This window comes from Rhinolophus sinicus, chromosome 5 (genome assembly GCF_057876585.1).
Source record: "Rhinolophus sinicus isolate RSI-liver-muscle chromosome 5, RSI-T2T, whole genome shotgun sequence".
In the NCBI taxonomy this organism is placed as follows: Eukaryota; Metazoa; Chordata; class Mammalia; order Chiroptera; family Rhinolophidae; genus Rhinolophus; species Rhinolophus sinicus.
The window spans coordinates 20845441-20869000 of NC_142505.1; the positions used below are offsets into that span (position 1 = coordinate 20845441).

Below are 23560 nucleotides of genomic sequence, written 5' to 3' on the forward strand. Positions count from 1 at the left end.
AAGAAATGTTTGTTAATTTTTAAAAATTGAGGACTTACACTTAAAAAAAAAAAAAAAAAAAAAATTCCAAAGTACACAACATTATAAATGAAAGTGCGTTTATACCAGATATTTATTTGTCTTCCTACAAATTGGAAAGCAAACACATAGACTAACCTTACTTATGCTGCTCAGTCAATAGTTCTCGAAAAGCTGTACTACTTTTCTTACAATGGCTTCTTCCTAACCCACATCCTGTTTTGGGAGCACACAACAAATTTTTACTTAAAAACACATGAACAAAATTGGTCTATGGCATGACATTTGAACCTTCCATTTCAGACAAAGACATGCTAAACAGTTTCTGTATATAAATTATCATGTGGACTAGATTAAAATTGTGCACTATATGTAGACAGAACCAGTGTTTCACTTTTGCTCACATGCGACGGGATAAAAAAGAGGTGGCCTTGTCTCCAACTTTTCCATCTGCTGTGCATGTGCATGGTTTCCATGTGTGTTGAAACACTCAGATGTTCAGCCTTTACTTGGTCCCAAAGGCGTTTTTTTGTTCTATAACATTATTTTTAAGTTGAGTATCATTTCACGATGACCATGAATTCCCACAAAGTTGAAAACTTGGTGAAAGTCAAAGTGCAGAAAAAAGAATGCTTGTTCCAAAAATAATTTTCTCATTTCACTGCTCCACGAAGATGGATGGGAAAAGGCACGGATGCCCCATTTCAGACAGCTGATAGTCCCAAAGGTCACTGGGAAAGTCCATCGGCAGTCTAGGAAAGAGCAGTTTTGGCAGTGGCACTTCAGGCAGCAATTAACCATCAACATTGATCAGCTCTATAAATGGCTGCTGAACATCAAATTCAAATGTGCACTTGTGATGTAGATGAGGCCGGCTTCTGCAGTCATCTCTAGTCACAGCGGTTACTATAGTAAGCAATCATGAAGACCTTAAATACCAAAAGAAGAAATGCAGAATGGGTAAGTCATGTACACTGGACTACCCACAGAAGTGGTATATGTAGTGTGGAAGGCCAGGGTTCCAGAGCCCTTTTGAATTTGAACTCCTGCTCTTCTACAAAATCTTGGGCAAATTACAGAAACGTTTGGTGTGTGAGTCCCCTCATCTGTAAAATACGGATGACAGTAGCACCTGTCTCATTAGCACATGTCTCAAAACATGTGAGGATTACATATTTTATTACAAACTTACACACTGAGCACAGTTTCGGGTATATAGTAAGTGTTTAATAAATGTTAGCTATTATCATTCATGTGATAAAAGTGAACTGGCGTCTTAAGACAATTTACCAAGGAGCTGGGAGGACTATGGGTGGAGCTGGGCCCCTTGTTAACTCTCTAGTCTTGACTTCCTGTTAAACTTTGTGGTTACTTCCAGAAAAGGGATGCTAAAAAATAGAGAAGCCATCTTGGAATCAGGGTTATTTGCAGGTGGGTGGCCGGTTGGAACACTGCCCGACAAGTGTGAGTTCACACACTCGTGGGATGATCTTGTTTCTTTTTCTTTTCCCAAATAAACCATTCTTTTGGTGGATTTTCTGGAGAGTTATTTTTGGCCAGTTGACACATGTAAAGGAAAGTGGAGTGTCAAAGCAAACACACAGTGAGTTTCGGTTTTAAACTCTGAACAATTTAGGCCTTCAAATCGTCATTTACATCAATCACAAACTTTCTTTTGCTTGAGAAATTGCTTTAACAGACTCACTTGGATAAAGCTTTTCTTGATTCCCCATCATAAACCTACTACAATCGTTACTCTGAAATAACATAGAATGTACGTCAGAGTAGCAGATGTTGTCTGTTCATCCCAAATCACATTGGTCTTATCTCAGTCCATTCCAGTGTGCAAGGCAGGTCAGAAGCATGGGGAATTACCATCCTCCAGAAGTAGCCCTTAACCAATGACCGTGAGTACTGGTAGATAAATACTCCAGCTTCCTCACCCTCTGGGTGGGATAGCTCTGAGATACATGGCCTACACTGGCTTCCAGAGTTCCCACAACACAACTCAGCTTCAGCTGCCCACAGCGGGAACTTGCTGATAACACAACTTGAGTGAACGCTGCCCCTTCCTTCTCCCATTTTCCACCTCTGTACTGTGTTGTCTGGCATCACCTCTCAAATACACCATTTGAGCCGAAATCTTGTCTGATTTTGCAGAAAACCCCAAGGAAGACAGTCAGTAGTACAAATTAAAAAAATGTTTTGAAACATATTTGTCTCCAAATAAATAAAAAAAATTATTAAAACACACACCGAGCAGATTCAATAAATTCCAGCTTACTCCTTGTAGAATTTGTTTTGGACCTTAGATATTTGATGGTTCTAGGAGAACATTTTACTTCTTTTTAAAATCTTTGGCTCACAAATGCTATCACACAGTGAACATTTCTATTCTTTATTTCAATCTCATTTGAGATGGGAAGAATCGCTTTGACCTTGTTTAGAATTGCTTGAACTCTGTGGGCTCCAAGGTAACTTTTTCTTCAGCACCCCAAGCTCCATTTGGTGCCAAAAAAACATGACTTTTTAGTTCAAATAAAAATATCTTTGAAAAGGCTTATAAAAAAGTTCATAAGATGTGTGGTGTTTGAAATGGCTCTGAGATGTATAAATGAAACACACAGATTAAGTTTCTCTTGAAATACAGCATTTCCAAAAGTAGTCAGTGGGGTAAATATTTATGAGGATTTACAGCATTCTTTCTTTTGTTTGTTTGTTGTTTTATTCTGTTTTACTTAAAACATTTGAAGGATTATTGACAATTTTCTCTTCAATAAAATTACCCCTGAATTCTCTTAAAATTGCCATTAAGAGATAATAATCACTTCTCTGGAGAGTGAATATTTAAAGTTCTTTCTACTTGGAGAACCAAATTTTTGAGATTCTAGAACAGAAAGTCCTCCCAAGAAGACAGACAAATGGCTAACAGATATATGAAAAAATGCTCAACATCACTAGCTGTTAGGGAAATGCAAATCAAAACCCTAATAAGATATCACCTCACACCTTTCAGAATGGCTATCATCAGCAAGACAAAGAATAACAAGTGTTGGAGAGGCTGTGGAGAAAAAGGAACCCTGATACACTGTTGGTGGGAATGCAGACTGGTGCAGCCATTATGGAAGGCAGTGTGGAGGTTCCTCAAAAAATTAAGAATAGAATTACCATATGACCCAGCAATCCCTCTCCTAGGTATATACCAAAAAATCTGAAAACATTTATCTGTAAATATATAGGTACTCTGATGTTCATTGCAGCGTTATTTACAGTGGCCAAGACATGGAAACAACCAAAATGTCCTTCAATAGAGGATTGGATGAAGAAGATGTGGTATATACTCATATACACAATGAAATATTATTCTGCCATAAGATGAAATACCATCATTTGCAACAACATGAATGGATCTTGAGATTCTTATGCTAAGTGAAATATGTCAGACAAAAAAAAGTCAAGGAACATATGATTTCACTCGTGTGGGATATAAAACTGAAAGCAACAATGAACAAAACAAACAAATAAAGAAACAAAAACTCATAGGGAGGGGGGTGGTAGATGAGGGTAAAGGGGATCAAATAATTGGTGATGGAAAGAGAACTGACTCTGGGTGGTGAACACACAATGTGATATATAGATGATGTATTACAGAATTGTACACCTGAAATCTATTTAACTTTGCTAATAATTGTCACCCCAATAAACTTTTAATTTAAAAAAATTAAAAGAAAAAAAAAGAATTACCAATAGAACTCAGGCTAGTTTACAAAGCCTGCATAAAATAACGAGATGAAAAAAAATGTAGTTTATTTCAGTTATAAAGCTTAAGTAGAAGTGTCTATTCAAAACTGACAATAAAATAAAGAAGTATTTCCCCAATTAAAAAAGCAACAACAAAAATTCATAGATACAAACAACAGTTTAGTGGTTACCAGAGGGTACGGGGGGAGTGAGGTGGTAGAAGAGAGTAAAGGGGGTCAAATATATGGTGATGGAAGGAGAACTGACTCTGGGTGGTGAACACAAAATGTGATATATAGATGATGTATTATATTACATAATTGTACACTTGAAACCTATGTAACTTTACAAACCATTGTTACTCCAATAAATATGATTTTAAAAAATTGTTCTAGTGTCCTTAAGTAAAATATTTTAAAGGGTTGTGCAATTTAACATGAAGAGACTTCAGTATATGTCTACATTTATGCCAAATTTATGTCATCTGCATCACAGCTCATGAAAAATAATTCATAAAAAAGATTGAAATTTCTTTACATTTTGCAAATTCACTTGCTTGCTTTCCATCAAAGTTAAATGTTTTTGGTAAATTCTTAGCATATCCAAGTGTCTCTATGTTTTAAACACTTCATATTAATTAAATATGTACCAAAGAAAGATTTTTAAAAAATACCTTTGCCTATGCATGACTAGGCTAATAAAAAAATTCTGTAGAGATTTAAAGAACTCATTGTTTTCCTAACATAGTAGAGGCATTCAGAGCTGGGAAAAATTAATTATAAATGATACTGTACATACCTGTTCCTCAAATATTTTAAATTAACTTTGTTTGATAAAAAAGTACAGTAGGTTTCTAGGTAAACTATTAAGTGCATTTCTTTTTAGTTAGTTCTAATATTTTGCCTCATAATTTGAAAGGCCTCTGATTTTTATTTAAGAAGTAAAACACATAATTATTTTGGTATTAATCTTTTTGTGTTTTTTTGTTTTTTTAATAACGTAGTCTTTTTCCTTCCCATAAACAAATCCCAGAGTTTAAATAGTTGTCCTTTTTCCTTTCTGGTTATATCTCAGTGTAATCTCTCTACTTTCTTCCCCCTACACATGTGTACACACACACACACACACACACACACACACACACACACACACACACTACAGGATTTTTCTGTCTTTGCATCTCTATTTCTGTGTCTATTTCTGGTTTTCTCTCTTAGATTCTCTCTACCCTATACCCCACTCCACGCATGTCTCCCTCTCTGTGAAATCTACCTTCAAAATTAAAGCACAAATAAAATAATTCATTAAGTTGCCAAGATAATGTTTATAAAAGGGAGCAAACATGCAAGGAAATCAGTCAGCTTTATAAAGAGAATACCAGCGGCTGCCATAGGATAACAGTGCCGGAGCTGTTGTTTAAAGTGTTAAATTCGAGCCTAAGTTCTGTATTATGCCTCTCAGAGGGTTTTTTTCTTATTAAAGTAAGAATAAACTTGTTTATCTGAGGTGAAATACAAGATTAAAAAATTTAGATGTCTATGAAATGCAAACACGATTTCATTTATTTATGATCACCAGCATGCTGTAATCAAGGCAGAACTCATTATTCACTGATCATTCAATTCATTGTGACATGTGTTTCTTTCAGCAAGAGACGGAAATGAGGTGAAATCCACAGCATAGCATGACAGAACATTTAGGAAACAGAATTTTATTTGTTCTTCTGTTGGGAGAGCTAATTACTCATCGATTGGAGACCTTATGTCTTGATAAACATATATTGATTGAGCCTGATTATTTCCTGCAATGTCAGAAACATCTAAACATATTTGTGTTAGTACCAAAGCGATCTAATTTATTGGTGGGCGCTAATGGCTTTAATGAAGTCAGAACGCTTCAAGTGGCAGAAGGAAAGGAAGATTGCAATCAGTGAGTTTTCTAATTCTTCATTCCGGCTACAAATATTAGCCTATTTTGACTCATTAGCCATGTTTACATGTTTCTATAATGACTCATTTACTTAAAAAGTTCTGTTTAAAGTAAACCAATATCTAGTACCCTGTTCAAATTCAGAAAACAAGGCAAAGGGAGGTCCAACTCATCAAGAGAAATTTAAATGTAAAGTTGAACTTGTGAGAAACTCAGTGAGCTAACTAGTGAAATCTGCGACAAATAGTGAACTCAGCCTTAGCCATATTGGCAGTATTGAATGTGCCACACTTTTTCAGTCCCATGGCCTTTGAACTTGAAGTTCCCTCTGCCTGGGATGCTCTTTCCCAGATACATGCACAACTCTCTGCTCAAATGTCTTATCAGAGAACGATTTCCTGACACCTTACATCAAATATATAAAAACGCATCTCCCATCTTTGTTTTATTTTTCTTCTTAGCTTCTTATCTTTATTGACTTGGTCCATATCTGTTTTTCAAATTACTATATGTCTTATCCACTAGCATTTACTTTGCACCGTTTTGCTTTCTGCTTTCCTTAGCTCCTAGAAGAGTGTTTGGTAGGCATTAAGTATTTGTTGACTTGACTAGAAGGTAATCGTGAAGCATTAGCATCATTTATTTTGACTAATATTATCTCAGTAACATGCAAGTCACTGTGAGAAATGAAAGATATGGTTATTTTCTTCGAGATACTTATAATCTATTTGGTGAGAAAAGCTTGTCACATATTATATTAGTTATCTATTGCTGTGTAACAAATTACCCCAAAACATTAGTAGCTTAAAAGAATGAACGTTTATTATCACACAGAGTTTCCGTGGATTGGGAATCTAGGAGTGGCTTATCTAAGTGGTGTGGCTTAGAGTGTTTCATGAGGTTGTAGTCAAGATATCGGCTTGGGCTGTGGTCATCTGACGCCTTGACTGGAACTGGAGGATAGCTTCCAACAGAGTTCACTCACATGGCTGTCAAGTTCATATTGGTTGTTCCCAGAAGTCTTCAGTTTCTCACCACATGGACCTCCCTTGCTGCTTGAGTGTTCTCATGACATGCACCTAGATTCATCCAGATGAGTGCGCCAAAAGAGAGCAAAGTGGAAGCCATAATGTCTTTGATGACCTAGTCCTGCTCTTCACACTCTGTCATGTTTGTGATGCCTTAATGGTTACACAGGTGAGTCTTCCTCTGTGTGGAAGGGGACCACACAAGAGTGTGAATACCAGAAGATGAGAATCATTTTGGAGACTGCTTACCACACACATGAAAAAGTAACAAAGTATACATGCCAGTGTGTAATTAAGTGTGAAACTGTGAAAACATTCAAGGCTCAATCAGTTTGAGAACTTGGACTTACATAATCGGAAAGGTTAAGTTAGATGGTAAATTTAATTCTTATTTGGCCCAGGGTGTTTGGTCCAGATATTTTTATAACATAAATTTCATTCATTCGTTTGGTCAGCAAATACTTATTTATTAAATAAATATTTATAAACAATATTTATCAAGTCCTTGATTGCTGTGCTACGGTCCAGGGACTATGAATAAAGCCCCAGCCCTGGGAAGGAGGTACTCATAGTCTAAATTTTGCAGCAATAATAGTTTTGAGTAAATTCAAATATTTTGTGCAGAGGGGGGCAAGAACCATCATCTGAAGCCAGCTTTTCTCTGGGCACTAACAACAGAAATTACAAATATACAAAATAATCACATACATGGATGGAAAATAAAACAGTCTTTATGCTCTCGTTATACTCAACCTCAACTTAATACAAGAAAGGTAGATTTTGCAAATAATCAGGTAAGTATAAGTATTCTAATATCAAAAAATTCACCGATCGTGATTCTAACGCTTGAAGGAAAGCCATATGATCACCTTACTAAAAGTAATCAGTAGAAACTGATATTATTCTCTAAAGCTCCTTTACCTCCCTGCCCAGACTGCAATGTAGCTTCCTAGATTTTTAAATTTATCAGTCCACCGAAACATTTTCCAGCCCGATGACTCTCCACTAGTACACGTCACAACAATGACTGGCCAATAGGACAATGAGCTTCTAAATCAAGCGACCATTGTTTCTTTTAACATTTCTCCCTGCCCATTGCCTGATTTATTCTTATCTTATGACCTATGTTAATGCGCATTTTCATCCCTCTCTAAGGAATTAAGGAAAACACTACCATCTCATAGTCATTTAGTCAATGTTCTTTAAGACAAACATTAACCCAATGCACTGTTTTAAGTCACATCAAATTCAAGTAGAAAGCAAGCCCCAGCTTAGCAGAGAAATAGGCACTGTCACATACCTCTGCCGGAAGATAATAAATGGTAGACGTAAGGAGCCTACAGCTGTGTAGATGCTCTTACTTATTGATTTCTCCGCTAGGAATGACTTGAAAAAAATGAATGTACATGAAGATGGAATGATAAGAATGCTCATGGCAAAGTGGTTTATAATTGTGAAAACATGAAAACAAATTAAATGTTCACCAAGAGAGTATTTCATTGTATGAATATAAATACAATAAAATACTAGGCAATCACTAAAAACCATGTTGCAGAACAATATTTTATGGCATGAAAATATGTTCACAATGTACAGTTAAGAGAAAAAAGCAAAAAAAAAAAAAAAGAGAGAGAAAGCAATGTAAACAATTAACAATTATGTGACTGATACTCCATATGTGCTTTCAAAAGTACATGTTTACTACAACCACAACCTTCAGTTCAAACCAATGGTGTTTGAGTATAGGACTTGTCAGAAAACATTTTTGAATAGGGTAAATTGCAAGAAAGCTTGAAATCAATACAAAAATAGACCTGATGCTCTAACCTGTGCAAGGCACTGGGCTATGGCCTGGGGGATCGCAGAAGGGGAGGACATGTAGCCCCTGCCTCCTGGAACTCACACAGCAATAGTAGGAATCCTTCCGGACGCCAATAGCACTCGCAGAGAGTTACCAACAATCGTATTAATATGCTACAGCGCCAAAGAGCTTTAAATTGCTGAAGTTGGTGAAAAATGCATTAGCTCTTCCCCAACGTGATTCTCAGAGCGCAATAAAATCAAAAAGGCTGCTCTACCTGCTCGATGAACTTGAAGTAATGAGGGCTATAAGTTGACTTGAACAGAAGAAAATGATATTAAGCTTCCATGGAGGACAAATGAAAGTAACTACCTGTAACCTTTCTGACAGCCAGAGATCCGTTGCCATTTAAAACTCTGCAGCTGCGTTGCATTATTTCCGGGCAGCTGAGAGTTTAATAAGACTTTGCGGAGACACCTAACCTTCCAGTCCCTGGCTGCCTGCTGGCAACCCTAAGGTGCTTGCTGGGGAAGCTGACAACCTTAGCTAACATCAGGGCACGGATATCCTCAGGCACAGTGGCACGGGCTGGCATAGTGATGTCTGCCTGCTTCCCCCACCCACCTTCTCCATACCTGCAAATCAAAGAATAGACTGATTCCAAGCCAGTCTCAGCCCTTGGGTGTTTAAACCAGCCGATTCTGGCGACCATTGCTCTACTGCATAACCTACGGCATAAGCTTGCTCCCCTGTTGAATGAGAGCTGCCCCTTTAATGTGGTATACGAGGCTTTCTTGGAGCAGAGCCCAATCAGGCTAGATCAGCCCTGATGCCCCATATTCTTCCCATCATATCCACTACTCCCTGCTCTCTGGTTACTCCAGTTAGGTGTTTACTATTCTGTTTTTCTCACCTCTGTGCTCTGTTCAGCCTGTGACTTTCATCCTCTCCAGCCAGCCCATCTTCTACCTCCAAGTTCCGGAGCTGCTTCACAGGTCTCTCTCTCCAACGAGACTGTAAAAATGGTATTGACTGTTACATATCATGCAATGCGCCGGGCACTGTGCTAGGTGCTTTGCGTGTCTTAACTCATTTTATTCTGTGCAAAAAACTCTAGGCTATTAGTAGTGTTACGACTATTATTATCATTATCATCACCATCATCCCAATTTTCAGACAAGGAAAGCGAGGCACAGAGAGGCTACTGCTACTTGGCTGAAGTCAGTATCAGGTCCATGGGGTTGAAGTTCATGTATATCTTGCTCACTATTTGATTACTAGGACCTAGCATAAGACCTGGCCCATGCTATTGAATGAAGGAATTAATGCAATGTCTCCATGAAGCTGTTCCTGCAGCCAGAATTAAATCACTCTCCTTTGCTTTCACATCTTCACCCTAGTACTCAACACATAAGTACTTAATACATAATCACATCAGGTTTGGACCCCGATTTCCAAATAATCTGCACTTTCACACACTGCTGTGCATTTACACCCTAACCCTCCTTTGCTTGGATAAGCCGTGCTTTCATAGATCAGGTAATTTCCAGCTGGTACTGCCTGAGAGCAGCTGCTGCTGAGAGGTGGGGCCAGGAGTCCATGGGAGAGGTGAGGAGGATGACTGGGCTGGATTTGGGGGCTGCTTGGCCAGCCCCTGACCGTGAAGAAGCACAGCCCTGGCCCCTGTAGTGAAGGGGCTCCAAGACGTTGCTGACTGACTTAGAACCACCATCCAAGATGAGGGTCCCTTGCCCACCTGCCCTCCTATACCTCCCACATCTTGGCTTCATCCACAGTAGTAGCAGAAGTTATGGAGGTCATGAGGGGACTGAAAGCAGTGGATTGCAGCCAGGCAACTAAGCAGGAAGCAGAAAGGGGGAAAGGTGGTCCTATGGCATACCTGGGGCTGATTCAGTTGTGCTGGTTGAAGCAATGCATCCCCTCAGGCCAAGACCTAATGGGATTTAAATGTCAGGTGTCACTGTCATTGGCCCTCTCCGCAATTCAAGAGGAACCAAAGGAGGGGCTTTTGGTTTAACTCCCTCTGTGATTAGCTGTTGGCAGCCCAGGTCTAAAGCTGTCAGTCACCCCAGACTCTGAGGTGGTTTCTCACCTCTGACAAGGGATACCTGAGACAAAAGGAATTGTATTAATGGGTTTTGTAACAACTGATGCAGCGGTCTGGGATGAGAACTCCCTTCTGCTTGCTGATGTTCGATTTTCAGATGTACGTTCTGCTTTGAGGCCTACTGTATTTGTTTCCATTCTTCCACCATTAGATTTTACGCTCCAGAGGAAAGGGACATGGCCACATTCACAGTTGTCTCCCGCCTGTTCCTTTTCCTCTGTAAGTAAGAGAATTGTTTTACAATGTTTTCAAGTTAGGCAATTTAATTGCCTACTAAGCAAGGGTCATTGCTAAAATAGATGAATTTTGATCAAATATTTTGGTGAGCTGCCTAGCTTTCCAAAGATCTTTGGAGCCAGGGCCCAAATTTCAAGTCGTTGAAGGAAGGCATGCTTAAGCACAACACAGACTCCCTCTGAAAGGCAGGCATACATTTACTGCAACTCATGACACAGAATCCTGCCACTACTCATCAATATTAAGACTTTTTTAACTGAATGTCTGTGAAGAAAGCAAGGTGATTTAAATGCACTGCTAAAATTCAACAGTGAGATGCCCCTTAAAAGACAGACCTTACTGTTAACATAACTATCTGAGAGATCATAACACGGCTAACGATGGTTTCCAAAGATTAATTTTCAGAAAGAGAAACAAGGAATCCTGATACTGATGACTAGTAGATGGAGTCAGAGTAAGACAAGTGATCATTTCAAATGTACAATTGCATTTTACCTTAGTAATTATTAATTGTAATGTACTTAAACACATACTCCATGCCGTTCTACAAGAAGACATGGAAGATATAGTTGATTTACAAAGCATTGAAAATATCTCACTTACTCCTCACAACAATGTTTTTTAGGTAGCTCCATCCCCATTTTACATATGAGGAAACTAAATGGTCTTTCCACCACCCAACAAGTAACCATATTATTAAATAATATAGATAGTAACCAAGGGCATGGGATCTGGAACCAGACAGAAATTTACTCAAATTCTGGCCCTTGTAATTACTAGTTATATGATTTAAACAGGTTAGTAAGCAAAATCTGGACTCAAAATTAGATTTTGCCACTCAAAATCCTACGACACAAAATACCAAAGTGCTAAGGAAGGTATGGGGAACAGAAGCGTGGTAGAAATACATGCATACTTTAATTTACCAAATGAGACCTTCCACTATTATGGGTGTATCTCCACTCTATGTGATTATTATAGAGTCTAAAAAAATACTTAAAAGAAGTGACCCACTCTTATGAGCCCTTAGTGATATGCTGGATGGTGTTGGTGCCCTATTTATTTATAATGTCTATATGCTGCCTCTTTAATAAAGCCATCTGAGGTAGTTTACAATAAAACTCAGCAGAGTGGGCTGGGCAGGGGATGGGCTGAGCCCCACCAGTTGAGGGGCTAGTCTGGGCCAGATGTAGACAAAGCTGGGAACGTCATTTGGCAGAAGGCCTCGGGAGGCAGGACTATATTGATAGTAGTTCCTCCCTAAGGAGAATAGATCCCATGGGCCAGGTACAGCTGCCTCCACACAGGTCTGTGAAATCGTTGCTGGAACAGAAGCCAAGTGTATCAGTTAATTATTGTCACAACAATGTTATGTAACAAACCACCTCAAAACTCAGTGGTTAAAGACAACAGTCCTTCACTCTATGGCTCTATAGATAGAGCCTGGGGCAGCTCTGCCTCATTCTGCAGGTTTGTGGATCTGGGTCTTCTCCACGGTCTTTCATCCTCCCTGAACTGGAGGGCTTGCTGGCACATGTTCTTTTCAAGGTGATGGCAGAAGTATAAGAAGAGAAGAAGAAACACTCAAAGTCTCTTCGGGCGTTGACTGAAAATTGGCCCCATCCCCTCAGCTCTATTTCATTGATCAAAACAAGAGGCCTAGTCCAAAGTCACAGAGAAGGACACTGGGCCCAAGGCAGGGCCATGATGATGCAGTGCAGGAAGACACACAGGACTTGGGTCAATAATTCAGTCAACGACTATGCACCACCTTGGCCACATTTTCACATCCCTCCAAAAGGAAAACATCTGCATCCCCAACAAAGGACACCCAGAAGTCTCACCCAATCACGGCACCTGACTCCACACTTAGGAATCTGTGGTCTACATCTGGTACAGATGTGAACTGGACCTATGAACTAAAAAGACAAATTATAGTACCTTCCTGTATGCATTTAAAAGCAAACCACACATTCTCTCAAAAGTTTTTGTTGGAAACCATTTTCTCCTCTTTCCTCTCCCTTTTTATTTGATTATGCTGCTCACTCTTTTGAGTGTTTATACCATCCAACAAATCAACGGGTATTAAAATCCTAAAATTTAGATTTGTGGACATAGAATGTCCCACTTGGACCTTAAGTAGGACCTTAAATTTATCTGTACTAACCAAATCTTCTAGAACTCTGTTGAGAGGCATCAAGAATTGTCTCAGCCCTAAAAAGTACTTCAAATTGTTTAACTGTGCTACGTCTAGCTATCCTCCTGGGGCTCTATTGGGAGAAGAAATGACAGAGCAAGATTTGGATATTTCTAGGATTTTCAAAATCTTACCTTTGTCCCTTGGAAAGGCCACAGGTACAAATTCCACTGGTCTAGAAGTATCTGGAATAGAACTCAACCACGTGTTAGCCCCAATAAATGGTGGAGTCATTGATTACCAGCTATTTGGTAGAAGCAGTAGACGGTAGAACGGTTTGACTCCATCAAAATCACTACACAAGTCACATCAGGGTCATGAATGAAAGGTTCATCCATAAAGAGCTAACCATCGACTTTTTCCACAAAAGTTCTAGACTGATTTATAAAGTTTTTGATAGTTCCTAGGTCTATCAGTAGATGGATTAAAAGTGTCTGTGGCCCATCACCCTCCATTGCAGAGCAGTAAGTTCAAGGCTGTAGACCACTACAGATTTTAGCAAGATCACAGGCATACTTCTCTCTATATCCCATTAGTAGCAACAAGAGACTAACCCATCAGAAGTACACAACCTGTCTCCAATAAAGATAGAGCTAAGGCTCTTACCACTGGAAATCCCCGCATAAATTCAGTTTCTAGCATGGGGTAAATTGGCCAAGGCTTCCTGGAATATAGGGTAACAGAGCTGGCTTTGGCGTCCAACTCTTCAGGGTCTGCATATCTAACTGGGGCCTCAGCTTCCAATGGACCCAGACCTTCCATAAGTTCATGGAGACTGTAGACAGGAAGGTTGACCCAACTCATTCCAAAGCAGATCAGTCAGCCACTCCTCAAAGTAGACAAAGAAGGACTCTTATTTCAACTCAAACGCTTGGGCAGATGACCCTGACATATTGCTTTATACCTCACATATCAACCTTAGTATAACCAGTGGACTTGGAATGTAACCTCCCTTGATGGGCAGATGCAATTTCCTTATGATGTCCTCCTTTGAACCTAGCAAGAGGTTCTGGCTATGAATGTATGGTATTCCCCACCTCTAGACCTGACCTAGAAGTCAGTTAATCACATGCAGTCCTTGGTCCCAGTCCCCAAGAAGCAGGTATGTCACCTCAGGTCCTGTTGAAAGGAGCCTATTAGTTCAATGGGCATAGAAGAGGCATGGCAGGGGCAGTTAGAAGAGAAGTGCTCTGAACCAACAATTATCAAAGTCATAACTTGCATAGTTTTCCACATGCTAGAATTGTTATATGTGTATTATATATATTAATATGTTTCCTTTCACAGCAACCTCCATTTTCCAGATTGCAGGGGGAAAAAAAAGAAAGAAAGAAAGCCTCAGCTCAAAGAAGTTAAATATCTTGCCTCAGGTCTCCCAGCTAGTAGATGGCAGCACCAGGATGTGAAGGAAGGCATTCTGTTTCCGCAGTCCCACTGCAATGCCCTGGTCTCTGTTATTAAGGCCTGCCTCTGAATAGGGGATATTTACCAAAAGGGAGGGCTAGCATGCTCTCAGCCCTGAGGACAGAGATGTTAGTGGACTGCTCCTTCATCCCTATTCCTGGACACATTCTATGTGGAAATTTGAAAGCCTATATTCTCACATGGATAGAGACTCCCCCGGCCTTTTCCTGGAAGGAGACTGCAGTTCCTCTGCCGACAGAAACAACCCATATCTGTTCTCAGAACCATTCTGAACTGCTCAAGTACACAAGGTCTTCAGTGGAAATTCCAGACTTCTACAAATCAAATCATGGCAGAGATGAATTCAGTCTGGAAATTTTAGTATCTGATCTATGTAATGTGACTCTGATGAGCACTGACTGTTCCACCAAGAGAAATTAGCTGCAAGTGATCTAATTGATCTACTATGTGGGGGTGGGGGTGGGGTATATCAAACACTTGAATTGTGGATAAAGTCTTTCAAATACAGTTGTAATCACTTTTATAGTTGATTCTAAGCAGTTACAAAAAAATGGGATTAATTACTTCTTGAGACATCATATAGGCTATAAATACAAAATCTTACTGCCAAAAAAAGGAAGTTTTTTTCTTAAATGCTGTGGAGTCAATTCAGCTGGAATTAAAAGAGGAAGCTGTTTTATACCCCTTAGAATTTAAATATGATGCGTTGAAAGACTATTCTAGTCACTCTGGTTCTTAGAATGCTACTGAAATGCAGGCTTTGTCCAAAGCATGGACAGCTTAGAATCTCTACTGAACTCACACAGTTTGGCCCACCTTGAGTTTTGTCCCACACTTTTTTTTTTTTTAATTAATTTTTAAAAATTTATTGGGGTGACAATTGTTTGTGAAATTACATAGATTTCAGGTGTACAATTCTGTATTACATCATCTATAAATCCCATTGTGTGTTCACCACGCAGAGTCAGTTCTCCTTCCATCACTATATATTTGATCCCCCTTACCCTCATCTCCCACCCTTTTAATCTGCATGTATTTCTACCTCAGTGAACAGCACTGTGACTAATACAAACCTGGAGTTGTCCTTCACTGTCTCATCCCTATATCCAATCTTTAAATCCTAATAATCCACTGATGTTAATAGCTTAAATCTATCCAATTCTCTCCATCACAGCACCACTAGGCTCTCAGAATCTGACAACTGAATTCCCCAAGCAGTCTCCTACCTGGTCCCCTGACTCCAGTGTGATTCTGTCTCACTCCATTCTCCACACTGTCGCTTGTGTGATCTTTCTGAGCTGTAAAAGGGATTCCACTGTTTAAAACTCTTCACTTGGTTCCTCCACTTAAAAGCTCCTTAGCCTGTGTACACGGTCCTTCTAATCTCCTGTGGGGGTTACCTTCTCACCATCACATGTCACTCAACTAATTCAACTAAAAGCAGGTCCCAGATGCTCTCTTGTTTTTTCTTCTCTCCTCAAGCTTTTGTTTTTGTTTTAATGTGCTCAGAATGCCCTTTTCCCACCCCGTCTCCAGGGAGAGAGGTATAAAGAAGGGGAGCCAGAGTTGGAACTAGAGACGGACGTGCGTACACACACATGTTCATGAATGCAGAACATGATCTAGAAGGACACTGCTTCCTAAAACTGTTCACGGCAATCCCTAAGGAGTGGGGTTTCAGGGGGGATGTTAAGAGAGTGGCATTCCATGATGTACTTTTTACTTTTCTATAATATATTGTTTATATTTGTTTTATAGTGAATATGATTAACTTATCTATATATATTTTAAATTACATTTTCCCATCCTCACCTCCAGAGATAGTGATTCAATGGAAAAGGATCCAGGATTCTGATTTTCCAAAGAGACACCCCACAGACTGCTGTCAGTTTGGGAAACTGTGGTTAAAATGACTGTTTCCAATATAATGAGGCAATTGACATTTTTTAAAGAAAAGCTCCAATTCTGTTATACTACCATTTTTTATATTTCCTTTTATTTTGTACTAGCTTAATTCTACTACAAATACACACTCTCTAAGCACATTAGATTTAAATTATCTGTAAGAATTATAATAGCTGTGGTAGCCATTTTAACAGCCACATTTGAATAAAGGGCTTAAATAATTACTGTAAAGCATGTGTTTGTGTAGTAAGTTTCATAAACCATTTTAAAATTAGGGCAAAAAAAATCTACAAACATCTACAAATTTAAATTCTAAATTTTTAACACTAACTTAGATATCATTTGATTGCCACTCAAAACAATGGATATTCTCAAAATATAAACTAGAAAGTTATTACAAATATCAACTAGAGTGTGTGTGTGTGTGTGTGTGTGTGTGTGTGTGTGTATATATATATATTTCACGAAAAAGTTTTAAAGTTTTTGACTTTGGGAAAATATAAAGATGTAAATATTTTTACAATTAACTTTTGAAAGTATCTATAATGCCCTAAAATTCAGACATCAAAGCATCTATTTCTTTAAACTTGTTAGTTATGTTTTCAATACATTCCCCAGCTTTTAGTTTTATCCCATCAATTACAAGACAGTCCTCTTCATAGCGGTTTTCAAATGGACTGCACACAGAAGCTTCAGGGCTGCATTTAGAGAACTGTAAAAACAACAATACAATTAATCAGAACTACATAAAAATTACTTGACGACCGGGCTTAATTTTTTGAACAAAACATAAAGTGGTAACTCCTCAAGCCACAGCAGTCATACAAAGTTTTCTGTCATGCTGGTGGTCAAATAATGATCCTCATATATAGTATTATGTTTAGTAAATCTGCTAGTATAATAATAACTTACTACTTAGGTCTTACCTCTATTCCCCAACATTATAAATTTTTACTTTTAATTTTATGCTTTGGAAAAATGTGATCATTTTCATTGAGTTTTCTGTATTTGTTTATTTTTTAAATTATTATAGGGAATACAATAAAACTGTTTTATTCACATTTTCTGTGGTCATCTTCTCATAAGCATCTGCATTACTTATGAATAGTAATAGTTTCCTCTAGCTTAGTTGAACAGGACACGGGTAAAAACAATGCAAACATACACACACGTACGAGATTTATATCTTCAAGGTTCATTAAAAGTAGAGTTAACGTCCCATGAAATTCAAGGAAAAAAAAGAATACACATGTAGTTTATATAAAGTATTTTCATATATCAAAAGTGTACCTTTAACACAACTAATCATTCAATAAATTGCTTATTTGTGTATGGATTATCTAATTTGTGAATTATTCAGATGGATTTTATAAAAATCTGAAATTAATTCCCTCTCATTGCTTGCCAAGCCAGGGCATGTCATCCAGTGTTAATATTAGATAAAGAAGAATGTAATTAGGAAGGTGATTCTGCTGAGGAAAATAATCTCATAAAGTATTTCAGTGACAAATAGAAATGAAATTTGATTATCCATGTGTGTATGCTTTTTTTTTTTTTTTTCCATATTGCTACTCATCCATTGGTATAAATCCTTGAGAAAAATCAACTTGAAAACTCATAAGTGAAGTGAATGATGAAAACATCATCAAATTTACAACTTTGAAAATAGCTTGAACAATATCTGCTCAGAGAATAAACATGTTCAGAATTTAAAATTATCAAGTGGCTCTTTTTGGAGTGTTACTTATAAGAGGCTACTTTCTCCTAAAAACAAAACACATCTCCCATTTTAAGCAGAGTTACCTTTGAAAGCCATATTATTTTTTCCTATTAACTAAAGAAAAATAAGAAAAGAAAGAAAAGACATCCCTGAGGTGATCATTTCTTTACTTTTAAACTGAAAATTGCTCCAGTTTTCATAGTTGGTTTCAAAGCTATTCTCCTCATTTAACAGCGAATTAAAACCCTAAATATCCTGAACCTGATGTGAATACCAGACTTACAAAGCTCAGTGTGGAGAGTGGCTTATAAACCAGTCGGCAGGAGGCACTCACCTGACTGCCAGCAAGTTAAAATGGTCCATTTTTACAATTCCTAAATGCCTTTTGAAAGCATATAATAGTATAATACAAGAATTTAAAACAAAAATCAAGCTCCTGCCTGGTGATGTATTAACACTATGTATTTTACCTTAAGAAATAAACATCAAAAGTAATTTTCTGTTTTATCAAGTTACTAGTTATAATGGCAAAATAGAAGCCAATTCTGTGACAGTAAAAGCTCCAGGACAGCTCTATATAAAAATCAACCTGGCTGTATTTTTGAAAAAGACGAACAGCAAAAATTGCAAAAAAAAAAAACACTGCACAAAACCATATGGTGCTCAAACAAAACACACATTTGCTAGAAAAGAAAAAAAATTTCACATTAATTACATAGTATATATGTCACAATCTATAAATCTTGCTATACAAAAGGTAAGACATATATGTGCGTATGTGTGTATATATACACATATATAGAAAACAAGTTTTTTTAAAAAAAGGAACTCCAAATGGAAAAACTGGGTTGTAACCATGCAAATTCAGGTACAAGTTGGTATCGCTGGTGCTAGTTAAGAAAACTATCATGTTTTTGCACTCAGTAAGAGTTTTTAACATTAATTTTATTTTCTTTTAACACATTGACCTCTTTAACTGTAAATTCTGTATATTTCTTGATTTCTAACTCAATAAAAGAGATGTTTAAAAATCATCTTCATTCTTGTTGAGGTTCTGAATGAAATCGTGCAATTGGGCAGCCTGCCAAAGTGTGTAAACAGCCTTGTCCATTTACAAATCCACCTTTTTCTGCATCTGAGAATAGACAGACTTGTGGATGGGTAGTTGCTCAAAGTGAGAATGTGGGAAAAGAGATAAAGGAAGGACCTCTCAGCATTTGTTCTCTCTAGTGATTGCCATCCTCAATTCTCATCTGTAATAACAGCGAACCTTAGGTGCCAGTTCCTATGCAAAGCACTTTTCCCGGTTTGCCTTATTTAACCTTTAAAACAATCCTCTGAGGCAAGTGATAAGCAACTTCACCAAAATTACACAAGTCTCCAGTGGCACGACCAGCATGGGACACAGGCATTAGATTCCATGCAGAGATCCTAACCCTGTGCTCTCTTGACGCCAGGCCCACTATACATCTAAATGAATGAACTGAGAGAATGAATGAAACCTTAAGGATACAGGACTCCTCGCTGTCATTTTTATTCCTAACTGCTCAGGGAACAGCTGTACTGCCTGGTGGAAGTGTCTGCCTTATGACTTATTTTTCTTACATCCACCACATTGCTATGAATGGTGCCATGTATTCCAATAAAAAATTCTACCCCCAGTCAGTTAATAATGGGTTGATAACCTTCTTATAGAGGTTATCACTGTGCATGAAACAGAGCAGATTTCCCAGTGAGCTGCTCTTATCCTGGCCCGTTCTCCCAACTGTAGAGATCAGCAGTAGCGGGAGGGCCCTCTGTGGTGGCACTTCCTCAACCACTTTATCCCAACCTCAAAGATCGAAGAAAAACAAAAAGAGCTCCTCTGCTAAAACACAGATATTTTTTCAAAGACTGATGGATGTATTATGATTTCTCAACAGGCTTCCAGTTTATATTCAGCTCATGACAATCAAGGGCTCAAATTTCAGAAGTGAAAAAAGTTTTCCCTTCAATGAAAATGTATATCCAGGAATAATTTCTGCCATGTAAAGAATCTGAGGTTGCTATTTAGGCCTGATAATAACTATCAATACTACCTTTTCTCTTGTATTTCTTTCCTCTCCATGGTCCTCTTCAGACTCATCAGGTGTTGCTGTGGGTTCTAGAGCTTGTTGTAGCATTTGCTCCAGTTCTTTTAGTAAAATTTCTGTCTCAGAGACAACTAAAGAAACATCATTAACATAGTAAAACATGCTACCGCTTAATTAATTCAATCTAATTTGTAATCTTAACCACCCCAAAAGAAGACACCTTCTAAAGGTTACAAGATAAAAATTAATTTATAATTTTCACATATGGCCTCTGCTTGATACAAAATTATGGATTTCCAGGTGAATATTTTACAATTATTCCTTAAAAAAATAGGTGACATTCTCGCAGTGTGTAGCCCATAAAGTATTCCTGATACAACGAAAGCTCACTAGAATTTTGTTTTGTTTAAAATCAGGAGCCAAGGACAACAAATTATGCTATTTATAGACGAAGGGTCAGCAGATTATTTTCTGTGAAGGGCCAGAGAGTAAATATTTCAGGCTTTGTGGACCAAATGGTGTCTGTCACAACTACTCAATTCTCCTGTTGTAGTGCAAACCATAGACATGTACACAAACAAATGAGAGGGGCTATGTTCCAATAAAACTTTATATACAAAAAACAGGCAGCAACTGGTAGGACTGTGGACCACAATTTGCCAATTGCTGTAATAAACTATTAAAACTTCTGTTTAAAAGGGGAAGCCATGTAATTAAATGGCTGGGCTAGACACAGGCTAGCCTATTCCTAATCCAAGTATCAACACATCTTAATTGCATAATCTGGTATTAAAAAAAAACCCACACTTATAAAAGGGGTGTGTGTGTGTGTGTGTGTGTGTGTGTGTGTGTGTGTGTGTATACGCACACATGCGTGCACTACTGTGACAAAAATATGTAAGTAAAAAATCTGGTAACTCACTGAACTTGCTGAGATAAAATAATATCCGCCACCAAAAAAAGAAGAAATGCTTATTATAACTATAGACTCAACTATTGATTAACAATGTGCAACTGAATTCCTGATTTAAATAAAACAAATATTTTCGTTTGATGTAGCCTCATTTGAAATAAAGATCAAGGAAAGGAGGCTACCTGTGGCCTGCTATCCTTCACAACAGACAGATGGAACATTTAAGAAGTCCTTTCAAAGGGAACATGATTTAGAGAAAAGCCATGATTACACATCCCATCACCTTCCACTCTGGTTACAAAAATCTGACACACCTCCTATTATCTACTGTTCATTGGCAAGGAACCAAAAATCATGCTAGGTAGAGCAGTTGAAAGTTCATAGAACACGAAAATAGACCAAGCAGGACACAAACCTTAGAGCTAAAATAATATCCTTGAACACAGAAGCAAGGTGTTCTCAGCAATAACATTCAGTTTTAATCTAATTGTGGAACATATTTAATTTTTTTATGATTAATAAAGTTTAGGAAGAATGCATATGACATATACATCCATACACATACACACACACACGTATCCTTGTAAACTAAGCATGTTATAAGGTAAAAGAGATTATTAATGAAAAAGTTTTGTGCATCATTTCCTTTCCTGTAGTTCTAACGAATCCTTACTTTATTATCATCTTTGTTGTTAATTTTCTCTTACCTATTACTCATAAAAAGGAAATTTAAAAATTCTGCTAAAACATGTTTATTAAATAATAATGTTAAATAAAGTCATAGGAAGTTATTAAATAGAAAGTTTTCCTTCCTTGGTTGTCCCAACAGGATTTTGTAGAAAAACAATTTTCAGTTTACACTTTTCACATTACAGTTTTGTCTACAGAAATAATTTTTCTGTCAAAATTTATTGCATGTCCCTAGTATTTTTATATTTAATCAACAAATATTTACGGCATGCCTATTAAAGGCCAGGGACTCAAGAAAATAGGTACAGACCAAGGAGCCTTCCTGGCCCTCGTCTCTTCCCAGCCAATCTTAGGTTTTCTGTATGGAAAACTTTCAAAACAGCTTGAAAGCAGCATTTGATAAGCCATTCCACACTTTAGAACGAGTTTCTGTGTTCAAAAACAAAACAAACAAAAACTGTAACTGACATGTTAGTTGTATCCTCATAGATCTGTGTTCTATGGTAATTGCTAAAGCCTAAGAACACAGAATATGAACTATTACATTCTAGAACAAATTTTGATGGGCATAAAAATCACCGGAAGAGTTTATCTAAAAATATGAATGCAACCCTATGTCTACAGAATCATAATTTCTAGAAGAATGTACATTTTTGTTGAATCAATATTTCTAATGAAATTAACCTCGCTTTATGACAGACTTCTTACATACTAACCTAGTACTTAACAGACAACTATTTGTGGTTATTTTCAGACTGATTCCCCAGTCCCACTCACTGACGTTTTGTTTTCCTACTTTATATTCTGAGTCTATGGATATTGATACTGACATTTAATGCACTGTTGAGAAGATGGATTTTTGAGCTGTGCTGTAAAGGAAAAATGGCACACAAACATCTTTATATTTCTAAAGCTACGCTAAAATGCTATCAATTTATGGTAATGAATGTCATTGCTGAATGGCACTGTAGGCTCTCTGTTTTCAAGTGATCTGGAAAAATATGTACACTGCTTTTTGATCAAAGGGTAGACAAAGTAATGGATGACTTCATAAATCAACCAGGGTTCATAACATCAACTGATCTCAAATTCTACTTCCAGAGCAAAGGGAGTTTGGCTTTTCTAAATAGGTGTTCCTATATTATAAACTGATAGAGTTCAAAAATAATTCTCAAGAAATAGCAGTTACTGTAATCTACAAACTAGGTTATCAAAATTGGTCAATGATATCTTCCAAAGATAGAGACAAAATGAATGCCTTTGCTGATTGCATGACCAATCATCTTCTATCAATACTGATTATCCTGTAGTTTCCCTGACTTCTCTGAATTTGTTGTTGAGAGTAAAGTGGTAGCATTACAGCTGTTCCATCACTCAGAGAAAGTGAAAAAAAAAAAAAATCTCATACTGAAGTCCATATCTGGCTTTTAAAAATGAATTTTTGTAAAATAAATCAGTGTTGTTTTTCCATTACTGACAAGAAATAACTTACTGTTTGTTTCAATTATCAGTCACTATTTTAAAAGCATTCAAATGTTTATTTAGAGAGTTTCCTTTAATCTTTACTTCTCCATTAAATGTTTAAAGAAGCTGTTTCCACCCTTACATAAAGAGGTTACTGTTTGGGTTATCCCAAAGCTGGCACTAAAAAATACCATCTTAAAATTTGCAGGGCCATTTCAACTGGAAGTTTTGAAGGCATTCTTACAGAGGGGGGAAAGGGAGCAGGAGGAAAAGGTACTTGGTTCTGTTTTGT

At 37.5% G+C, this 23560-nt stretch overlaps 1 protein-coding gene across 5 annotated transcripts in view; it reads right to left on the reverse strand.

Annotated features, from left to right (window-relative positions):
• Window positions 1-6488: 6488 nt before the first annotated feature.
• ZCWPW2 (zinc finger CW-type and PWWP domain containing 2) overlaps window positions 6489-23560 on the reverse strand; it is a 130559-nt gene continuing 113487 nt past the window's right edge. For 2 of the 5 annotated variants that reach the window (XM_088798299.1, XM_088798300.1), the window contains 4 exons: window positions 20208-20332; window positions 10418-17121; window positions 9431-9531; window positions 6489-8253 (listed from right to left, as the gene is read on the reverse strand). In XM_088798299.1, coding sequence (XP_088654425.1) covers window positions 16960-17121; window positions 20208-20332 — 287 coding nt within the window. In that variant the 3' untranslated portion in view covers window positions 6489-8253; window positions 9431-9531; window positions 10418-16959. The remainder of the gene's footprint in view (window positions 8254-9430; window positions 9532-10417; window positions 17122-20207; window positions 20333-23560) is intronic. The other 3 variants (XM_088798301.1, XM_088798303.1, XM_088798302.1) reach the window with 3 other exon arrangements.